We start from the raw sequence: 11186 nt of genomic DNA, 5'->3' as shown, positions 1-11186 counted from the left end.
ATGGAAGCGCCATCTAGTGGACAAAAGGCAGTATTTGTTTTTGAGTACCTCAATTTGGAAAAAAGGAATTTTGGCCACTAGATGGCGCTTCAGTCATACCAGTTCGTTTTATACCAGAATAGGGCTGTATTGTGAGTCTCCTTCGTTCAGCGAAGTACACTGATTAAAAAGTGTTTCTTTCATTTTTTTTGAGCAGACTATAGCATCAAGTCAATGAAACTCCTGGGATATTGATCTGGTCACTGAAGTAGCAGAGGGGGTTGTTAATCAGTTTCAGCTGCTTTGGTGTTAATGAAATTAACAACAGGTGCACTAGATGGGCAACAATGAGATGACCCCCAAAACAGGAATGGTTTTACAGGTGGAAGGCGCTGACATTTGTGTCGCCTACTCATCTTTTCTGGCTGTTTTTCACTAGTTTTGCATTTGGCTAGGGTCAGTGTCACTACTGGTAGCATGAGGCCATACCTGGACCCTACAGAGGTTGCACAGGTAGTCCAACTCCTACAGGATGGCACAGTGCCATTAGGGTCAGTGCTTTTTATTAGCACTAATCACTGTATTAGAGTCACTGGGGATGTCAGTGGCAGTTAGTCAGTTCCCCCCCAGTGTCAGAATGCCCACTGCAGTCCCGCTGTAAGTCGCTGATCACCGTCAATTACTAGTATAAAAAAAAAAGAAAGTTCCAGTGTATATACCGCCATTTGTAAACACTATAAATTTCACATAAACCAATTAATTTACACGTATTGGGTTTTTCTTTAAGCAAAGACATGGAGCAGAATACATTTTGGCCTATATTTATGCAGAAATTAGATTTTTTTTTTTTTTTTTTAACTTTTTTTTACTGGACATGTTTAATAGCAAAAAGTTAAATATATTGTTTTTTTCTCAAAATTGTCGGTCTTTTTTTTTCTTTTTTTATAGCTCACAAAATAACAAAAGCACAGGCGATGAAATACTACCGAAAGAAAGCTCTATCTGTGGGAAAAAAGGCCGTAAATTTCATTTGGGTGCAGCGTTGCATGACCGCGCAATTGTCAAAGTAATGCGCTGTAATGCAAAAAATGGCCTGGTCAGGAAGGGGAGTAAATCCTCAGGAGGGCACGGGGTTAAAAATGACAAGTGGGACTACTCCTTCCCAAGGTCAGAATGGGGGCGGTAAAGGTTACTTTGTAAGGCCGGCCATACACGGGTCGATTTTAGAACATGTTTTCATTAAAAAATCAGGCCTAAGAATAATCGGGTGATTTTCGCTCTGTTAGTGGGGAAATGGCACCGGCCGATTTTCGTGGTTCCTCCCCATTTCGTTTATTGGGCATGCTGGAAAATTCGTGAAAAACGACCAATTTTCAAAATCATTGGTGGAACCATCGGATTCCAGAACGAACAATGTTTTCGATTTTCAATCGAAAAATCATTCAGAATTCGACCCATGTACAGGTGAAACTTGAAAAATTAGAATATCGTGCAAAAGTTCATTTATTTCAGTAATGCAGCTTAAAAGGTGAAACTAATATATGAGATAGACTCATTACATGCAAAGCAAGATCGTTCAAGCCGTGATTTGTCATCATTGTGATGATTATGGCTTACAGCTCATGAAAACCCCAAATCCACAATCTCAGAGAATGAGAATATTACATGCAATCAATAAAACACGGATTGTACATAGAACAATATCGGACCTCTGAAAAGTAGAAGCATGCATATGTACTCAGTACTTGGTTTGGGCCCCTTTTGCAGCAATTACTGCCTCAATGCGGCGTGGCATGGAAGCTATCAGCCTGTGGCACTGCTGAGGTGTTATGGAAGACCAGGATGCTTCAATAGCGGCCTTCAGCTCTTCTGCATTGTTTGGTCTCATATCTCTCATCTTTCTCTTGGCAATGCCCCATAGATTCTCTATGGGGTTCAGGTCAGACAAGTTTGCTGGCCAATCAAGCACAGTAATCCCACGGTCATTGAACCAGGTTTTGGTGCTTTTGGCAGTGTGGTCAGGTGCCAAGTCCTGCTGGAAAATGAAGTCAGCATCCCCATAAAGCTCGTCTGCGGAAGGAAGCATGAAGTGCTCCAAAATCTCCTGGTAGACGGCTGCGTTGACCCTGGACTTAATGAAGCACAGTGGACCAACACCAGCAGATGACATGGCTCCCCAAATCAACACAGACTGTGGAAACTTCACACTGGACTTCAAGCATCTTGCAGTGTGTGCCTCTCCATTCTTCCTCCATACTCGGGGTCCTTGGGCCTCTCCATTCTTCCTCCATACTCGGGGTCCTTGGGCCTCTCCATTCTTCCTCCATACTCGGGGTCCTTGGGCCTCTCCATTCTTCCTCCATTCTCGGGGTCCTTGGTTTCCAAATGAGATGTAAAAGTTGCTCTCATCAGAAAAGAGGACTTTGGACCACTGAGCAACAGACAAGGTCTGTTTTTCTTTAGCCTAGGTAAGACGCTTCTGACGTTGTTTGTTGTTCAGGAGCAGCTAGATAAGAGGAATACGACATTTGAAGCCCATGTCCAGGATCCGTCTGTGTGTGGTGGCTCTTGATGCACTGACTCCAGCCTCAGTCCACTCCTTGTGAAAGTCCCCAACACTGTTGAATGGCCTTTTCCTGACAATCCTCTTTAGGCTGCGGTCATCCCTGCTGTTTGTGCACCTTTTTCTTCCACACTTTTCCCTTCCACATAACTTTCTATTAATGTGCTTTGATACAGCACTTTGGGAACATCCAACTTCTTTAGCAATTACCTTTTGAGGATTTCCCTCCTTATGGAGGGTGTCAGTGATGGTTTTCTGCACAACTGTCAGGTCAGCAGTCTTTCCCATGATTGTGATTCCTACTGAACCAGACTGAGGGACCATTTAAAGGCTCAGGAACCCTTTGCAGGTGTTATGGCTTAATTCGCTGATTAGAGTGGGACACTTTGAGCCGAGAATATTGCACCTTTTCACAATATTCTCATTTTCTGAGATTGTGGATTTGGGGTTTTCATGAGCTGTAAGCCATAATCATCACAATGATGACAAATCACGGCTTGAACTATCTTGCTTTGCATGTAATGAGTCTATCTCATATATTAGTTTCACCTTTTAAGTTGCATTACTAAAATAAATGAACTTTTGCACAATATTCTAATTTTTTCGAGTTTCACCTGTATGACCTGCTTTATTGTTGCTTTTTCTAGATCTTAGAAGTAACAAGTAATCTGCAGGTTTTCGATCATACCATTCCAACATAGGGGTCCTGAGAATTATGAGCGCAGCCATAGAAAATTCCTATTCAAGAAAAGACAAGTGGGCGAGCCTGAAAAGATCAATTGCTGGAGTTCTGTTTGTCGGTTGTAAACATAATTATAATGGTTTCAATCAAACAATAAAAAACATAATAAAATGATCACTGTACTCCCCCCCTCTCCCAGCTACTGCAATGGTTCAGTCCGGCATTCTGTCTACTCAGTAACAGCATGAGCAGGGAGGCTGAGAGGTTTCCGTAGTGTAGTGGTTATCACGTTCGCCTCACACGCGAAAGGTCCCCGGTTCGATCCCGGGCGGAAACACGAAGGCTTTGTTTTTCTTTTAGAAACAGAATGAATGGAAAACATAATTCTTTTTTCCATTATTTCCAAAGACACCTTCATGGCTGCTTGAAAAATGCCTAAATGGGGAAGCGAGTGCAGCTTTATCTTCATGATGGTCAGCTGAGCTGTGTGCCAGGACAGGCTGACATTGGTAGGAAGGCAATTGCAGTGTCTTCATTCCTTGCCTGCAGGATGCAAGAGAATGCATGATGAATAAATGGACCGTATATTATCCTATCAATCATTTCATTAATAAGGCCCCTTTCAGACGAGGCGGATCCGTCAGCGTGATCCGCCTGCTCAGTGGCAGATCTCTCCGCTGATCCCTGCTGAGCAGGCGGATGTAAGGTTGCCACCTTATCCCTCCACTGGCTTCCCATTGCCCAACGGATAATATTCAAAACATTAACAATAACATATAAAGACATTTATAACTCAAATTACATCACCAATCTTGTCTCCAAATATCACCCAAACCGTCCTCTCCGCTCCTCACATGACCTCCTACTCTCTAGCTCCCTTGTCTCCTCCTCCCACGCTCGTCTCCAGGACTTCTCCAGAGCTTCACCCATCCTCTGGAACTCTCTACCCCAATTTATCAGATTATCGCCTACTCAGCTCACTTTTAGGCGATCTCTGAAAACCTGTCTCTTCAGGGAAGCCTATCCTGCCCTCAGCTAATAATGGAATCTTCTACTCTTCCAACCAGTCCATCCCCCACAGTTACTACCTTTTGTACCACTATCCCCTCCCTCTTAGATTGTAAGCTCCAAGGATCAGGGCCCTCCTTTCCCTCTTGTATTGAACTGTATTGTTGCTGTATTGTCTCCCGTTATATTGTAAAGTGCTGAGCAAACTGTTGGCGCCATAAATCCTGTATAATAATAATAATTTAAGGCTCCATGCACACGGGGAGTTTTAATAATGCTGGTAAGGTTAGCTGTGTAAAGTCGCATTAAAAACGCAAGTTTTTCAGTGCTTTTTTAGAGCTTTTGCATTAGCGTTTAGCCGTGTTTTAAACGCATTCGCATTTTTGTGTTTTTGCACAAAAAAAAATTTTGGCTAAAAAAAAACCACCCAAAAATGCCGGTTTGCCGCATAATTGTTCGGTTTTAAAGGGATGAGATGGCAACCGTAGGCAGATGACAGGTTTCTGTCCGCTCTGCTGCTGCAGAGTGGACACAGACGTAGCCTGCCGATTTCAATGGGACGGTCGGATGAAAACGGACCACCTGTCCGTTTCCACCCGATTGTCATGCGACCTCATGGATCCCCATCCGTCCAGGGGTGTCCCTAGGGTTGGTGTCACCCGGCGCGGTAACACTTGGTGTCACCCCTCTGACGCTCCCCGCAGGATGGATCGGATCTGTGGATTGAGCATAATGGATTGGATTCCGATCCATTATCCTCCCCAGTCCGCAGATCCGATCCATCCTGTGAGAATCGTCGGCTTGCAACCTATACGGGGTTAACTGATCTCTCCACGAAAAGGTAAGTTTTAAAGCAAGCCTACGATCCCCGCAGGATGGATCGGATCTGCGGATTGAGCATAATGGATGGGATTCTGATCCATTATCCTCCCCAGTCCGCAGATCCGATCCATCCTGCGGGGATCGTCAGCTTGCAACCTATACGGGGTTAACTGATCTCTCCACGAAAAGGTAAGTTTTAAATCAAGCTGACGATCCCCGCAGTGATGGTAACACTTGGTCCCACTCCTCCGATGATCCCCGCAGGATGGATCGGATCTGCGGATTGAACATAATGGATTGGATTCCGATCCATAACCCTCCCCAGTCCGCAGATCCGATCCATCCTGCGGGGATTGTTGGCTTGCAACCTATACGGGGTTAACTGATCTCTCCACGAAAAGGTAAGTTTTAAAGCAAGCACACAATCCCTGCAGGATGGATCGGATCTGCGGATTGGGGAGCATAATGGATAGGACTCCGAACCGTTATGCTCAATCCGCAAACTTACCTTTTCGTGGAGCGGGTCTGGTGTCACCCTGTGCAGTAGGTGTCACCCCCCCCCCCCCCGCACCTGCCTAGGGACGCCCCTGCATCCGTCTGTGTTTGGCCTACAGGATAGGATTGGATACCGGCAGGTGTCAGCTGACACCCACCATTCCATAGAAGTCTATGGAATGGATGGATCGGGTCTGCCTGAAAAACGAACAGGCAGGCCCTATCAGTCCACTCGTGTGAAAGGGGCGTAAAGCCTCAGGCTGCATTCACAACGCTTGTTCCCGCTGGAGATTTTGTTGAGCGATTTGCAAAAGGTTTTACATGTTGCTTATGGGGCAGCCCATTTACTTTGTGGGCTGCCCTATGTGCGTTTATCGCCCGATAAGAAGTTCATGCTCCTTTTTGGGCAACAAGTGTAGCTTGTATTCAAAACTGGCATTTTGCATTAGAATTGCATCACGTTTGGGATACCAATAAAGAATAATGGCACCCAAAAGCGCATTCTGCGCTCTATCGCCATTCGCAGAATCGTAGCAATTCTGACCGCAATCCCAAATCGCGAGATGTGAATGGGGCCTCATGCACACAGGTTATTTCTCTATCTCTCCTAGATGCCTTTCCTCCTGGCAAAAGCATTTTGAAAGAATAAAAACACTTGACGCTTGGAAATGCGTGTCACACGTTTAGGCACATCAAGCGCTTGGGAGTGAATTCACTTCATTGGCCAGAATAATAATTTATCATGGCCATTGAAATTTGCAGGCTGGCAGGAAAAAAACTTTTTTTGTTTTGGACAGAAAATACCAAATTTTGGGTTGTCCCCAGAAGAGTAACAGAGGGGGAATCTTCTGATGAGGACACTAGTTCTGGTTACCTGGGGAGCTACAAGGGATTCGCTTAATTTGCAGGGAGTTCTTCTCACTTCCTGTTTCAGCAATGGGACAGGATGTGAAAGTAAATCTCCCCAATGAGATGCAAATGGTTAAAAAAAAATTACAGGGGTTGTAACAAGGGGCAGACTGACAACTCATGGGGCCCCCGGGCAATAGGGGATCGTGGGGCCCCTGTGTCCATGCTCAAACTCAAAAAAGCCTATGAAAAAGGTACCAGGGGCATCTCATGGGGCCCCCTACTGACCCCGGGCCCTCGGGCAGTGCCCGAGTTTCCAAATGGTCAGTCCGCCCCTGGTTGTAACCCTCCCTTACTCTATCCATAATGAAAAAAAAAAAAGTTTGGGCAGTAGGTCTACTTTATCTTTGATGTAAGTCTTACATTTTTCCAGTAGGTGGCAGTGGATCACCACCTAGAACACAACATTTTTGCTCCCTTTCTGTTGTAACTTTTTTTGGAAAGTCCTGCTCAGAAGTCCAGTGTCAGTGAACTCCTCCTTATACTGTCACTCCCTACTGCATCAGAGCTCATTCTCTGTCACAGCACCAAGGGGCTCTGATGAGGAAAGGCTGATGAGAGGAAACTCCTAGAAGAAGGACCATTTTAGCGGACAAACAAAAAGAAGAGTAAGGAAGGGTCCAAGACACTTGCAAAGATGCTGTTTGTACGAAGAGGATTTGGGGATGAGAAATCCCAGCTAAATGAACTGAACATTCGCCTGGACCAATATCTGTCCAGGGTGAGACAACTGGAGACGGAGAACCAGCACTTGGTCGAAGAAGTTCTCAGGCTTCGCTCGGAGCGGGGGGCAGAATGGGCAGAAGTCTACCACTCCGAGATGTCCCAACTCAGGAGGAGAGTAGAAGACCTCACTGTACAGAAATTTGAAGCAGAGCTACAGAGAGACAACCTTTTTCAAGAGCTGCAAGAATTACAGGAACTATGGGAACAGGTGAAGAACATGAGACTCAAGATTGACCAACAACTAGCACAACATAAGCAAGATCTGCAACAAGCACAAAAAAGCCAAGCAGCCTTGGAGCAGCTGTACATTCAGTTGCAGCAAGAGTGTCAGATGCTTCAAGGTTCCCATGAAGAGGAAATGATGGCCTTAAGAGATCAGGCCTTCAAGATGCCATTGCAAATTACTATGCAGGAGGTTCTCCGACCCAAACTCAGCTTAACCGATGTGCAGAGCTTCTCACTGGAGCTGTCAGACTCATGGCAAGATGCTTTCATCTTCTATCAGAAGAAGATAGAGGAACTAGAGAGCATCATGAGGCTCAGTGAACAGGACCGTCATGGAGCAGAAGAAGAGGTCACAATAAACAGGCTACAGTTCGAGAAACTCCACAAGGAATATGAGGAGCTTCTGGCCATCAAAACTAGGCTTGAAGATGAACTGCTTAGGATGAAGGCGAAGTACAGGCTGGAGGTGGAGGAATATCAGGTAGGTGGACCGGGATTATATATTCATATGGAAAGGTCGAATTTTAAAAACAGAGCAGGGCATAAAACTATATAACAAGTGTTGTCCAATCTGGTAATAATCTCATGGCCAGGGTTTACTGCTCTACAGTGGACATTGGAAAGCTTTGTTGAGTTGTTATTGTCCCCAGGGCTATTTTTCTCAGAGAATACATGCAGGTACTCCCCCCTTTCAAGTCACCTCCTACCCACCTCTAAGTAATGTCCCTCAGTTCTGCCCCTTAATCCACCTTCGAGCACTGTCCCTTGGTTCTGCCCCCTACCCACCTCCGAGCACTGTCCCTTGGTTCTGCCCACTACCCACCTCTGAGCACTGTCCCTTGGTTCTGCCCCCACCCACCTTCAAGTACTGTCCCTTGGTTCTGGCCCCTACCCACCTCCGATCACTGTCCCTTGGTTCTGCCCTTCCCCCACCCCCGATAACTGTCCCTTGGTTCTGGCTCTCGCCCACCTCCGATCACTGTCCCTTGGTTCTGCCCTTCCACCCACCTCTGATAACTGTCCCTTGGTTGTGGCCCTCACCCACCTCCGAGCACTGTCCCTTGGTTCTGCCCTTCCCCACTTCCAATCACTGTCCCTTGGTTCTGCCCTTCCCCCACCTCCGATAACTGTCCCTTGGTTCTGGCCCTCACCCACCTCCGATCACTGTCCCTTGGTTCTGCCCCCTACCCACCTCCGAGCACTGTCCCTTGGTTCTTCCCCCTACCCACCTCCGAGCACTGTCCCTTGGTTCTGCCCCCTACCCACCTCCGATCACTGTCCCTTGGTTCTGCCCCCACCCACCTCCGATCACTGTCCCCTGGTTCTGCCCCCTACCCACCTCCGATCACTGTCCCTTGGTTCTGCCCACTACCCACCTCCGAGCACTGTCCCTTGGTTCTGCCCCCACCCACTTCCGAGCACTGTCCCTTGGTTCTGCCTCCTCACCCACCTCCGATCACTTTCCCTTGGTTCTGCTCCCTACCCACCTCTGAGCACTGTCCCTTGGTTCTGCCCACTACCCACCTCTGGGTCCTGTCCCTTGGGTCTGCCCCCACCCACCTCCAAGCACTGTCCCTTGGTTACAACCCCTAACCACCTCCCAGTACCACCCCTATTGAAGAACACAGAACCGAGTATCATTTTGTGGTGCTAAGTAATTTGTATGGAATTTGTTAGTGATAACAGAAAAAGCAGTAAAATAGATCCCTGCATCCAGCAACAATAGATATCTGCAATAGAAAAAATAGACCCCCTTGCAACAAAATACCCCTCAACAACAACAGATCCTCCCCAGTAACAATAGATCCCCCAGCAGCCAGCAGCAATTGACCCCCTCCTTCAATAGTATATCCCTCCCAGAAACAATGGACCCCTTCCCTCCCACAACAAAAGACCCCCACCATTGATAATAGATTCCGCAGCAGCCAGCATCAATAAACTGTCCAGCAGCCAGCAACAATAGACCCCTTCCCTTAATAGTAGCTCCCCCCAGCAACAATAGACCCCGACAACAATAGATCCCCCACCAGCAACAATAGACCTACCAGCAGCCAAAATCGATAAACCCTCCATCACCCCTTGCCATTACATACATTCAGTGTTGGAAGTACCTGAACTGCGTTAAAGTAAAAAAGGATAACTCTTCATTTAGTCTAGGGCAGGGGTCTCCAAACTATGGTCCATGGGCCAGAAGTGGACCACTACGGGATTTTATACGGCCTGCAGCTAGGGTCAAGGACATATCCTCAATGTCAGTAGAAGCTGTGTACAGTCTCTGCTTTGACCTTGTAAAAGGGGGGACTCTCATGAGTACCCTGATGTAAGGGAAGACACTGATGTAGTAGGGACTCTAATGGGGACCGTGATGTAAGGAAGGCTCTGATAGGGACCTTGGTGTAAAGGGAATTTCTGATGGGGTCACTGATGTAAGGATAAACTCTGATGTAATGGGGGCTCTAATGGGGACCGTGATGTAAGGAAGGCTCTGATGGGCATCCTGGTGTAATGGGGGACTCTGATGGAGCCCTTGATGTAAGAAAAACTCTGATAGCTACCCTGATGTAGTAGGGGACTCTGATGGGGTCCCTAATGTAAAAAAGATGGGACCCTGATGTAAGGGCGGGACTCTGATAGGGACTCTGCTGTAAGGGGTGACTCTGATGGGGTCCCTGGTGTAAGGAAGATGGGACCCTGATGTAAGGAAGGCTGTCATAGGGGCTCTGGTGTAAGGGGGGACTTTGATGGGCCCCCTGATGTAAGGAAGACAGGACTCTGATGTAAGGAAAACTCTGATAGGGACCCTGATGTAATGGGGGACTCTAATGGGGTCTTTGATGTAAGGAAAACAGGACCCCGATGTATGGAAAACTCTGATAGGTACCCTCATGTAAGTTTGGGGGATGGTAAAATCACTTTTACATAGCTGATCCTTTGCTCCCCTAGCAGACAATACTCCCCTACGCTTTTGCAGTGGACTGTCCTTCGGCATCCTTACATCCAGTGCAGGGCTATGGACCCTGCATCAGTCTTGAGGCTGTCAATGGCACACTTCCACTGGAGTGCAGGGAGGAAGAGGCTGTGAGGACCAGTCTAGCAGTGTGGAGGAACCTGCGGATCAGGTGAGTAAAATTACAGCCTCATTGCATAGGAAAACTCTTTTACCGGAGCTCAGATTTAAGCTGTAAGTGCAACTAAGCCCAGCTTCCAAATGTGTGCTGTGCCCAGCTCTTCCCTCTGCCCTGTTTGTTGGAGGGTGGTCAGATCATGCATGATGTCCAAATGTTCTGTTTAAGTCCCCAGTCACACTGGTGCGACTTGTCATGCAATTTGATAGTTTCAAATCGTGTAAAAAGTTGCCCTCTATTGTCTGCAATGGAAGCGATCACATTTTGATTTTGAAAGAACTTCAAGCACTACTTTTTGCAAGTTCAGGTGTGACGTACATAGATATCTGTGCATGAAGTCGCACAGATGTCTTCCAAGCCGCATCAGAAGTTGGACTGATATCTGCCAGATATATTGCCAAAAGTATTGGGCCCGCCCTCTAAATCATTGGATTCAGGTGTTCCAATCCCCTCCATGGCCAGAGGTGTATACATTCAAGCCCCTAGGCATGCAGACTGCTTCTACAAACATTGGTGAAAGAATGGGTCGCTCTCAGGAGCTCAGTGACTCCAAGCGTGGTCCCGTGATAGGTTGTCACCTGTGCAATAAGTCCATCCATGACATTTCCTGGCTACTAAATATTCCACGCTCAACTGTTAGTGGGATTATAAC

At 46.9% G+C, this 11186-nt stretch overlaps 1 protein-coding gene and 1 non-coding gene across 2 annotated transcripts in view; both read left to right on the top strand.

Moving 5' to 3' along the window:
* Positions 1–3488: 3488 nt before the first annotated feature.
* Positions 3489–3561, top strand: TRNAV-CAC (transfer RNA valine (anticodon CAC)). Its single transcript has one exon. It is a non-coding gene; the product is annotated as a tRNA-Val (tRNA).
* Positions 3562–6966: 3405 nt separating this feature from the next.
* The window catches only part of SYNM (synemin), a 95726-nt gene continuing 91506 nt past the window's right edge, over positions 6967–11186 (top strand). The window contains exon 1 of the mRNA XM_089655546.1: positions 6967–7890. Coding sequence (XP_089511672.1) covers positions 7096–7890 — 795 coding nt within the window. The 5' untranslated portion in view covers positions 6967–7095. The remainder of the gene's footprint in view (positions 7891–11186) is intronic.

Source organism: Staurois parvus, unplaced genomic scaffold (assembly GCF_062004578.1).
Source record: "Staurois parvus isolate SC_StPar_1 unplaced genomic scaffold, SC_StPar_1.0 ptg000845l, whole genome shotgun sequence".
Classification (NCBI taxonomy): Eukaryota; Metazoa; Chordata; class Amphibia; order Anura; family Ranidae; genus Staurois; species Staurois parvus.
This window is presented reverse-complemented; position numbering and strand designations above follow the sequence as displayed.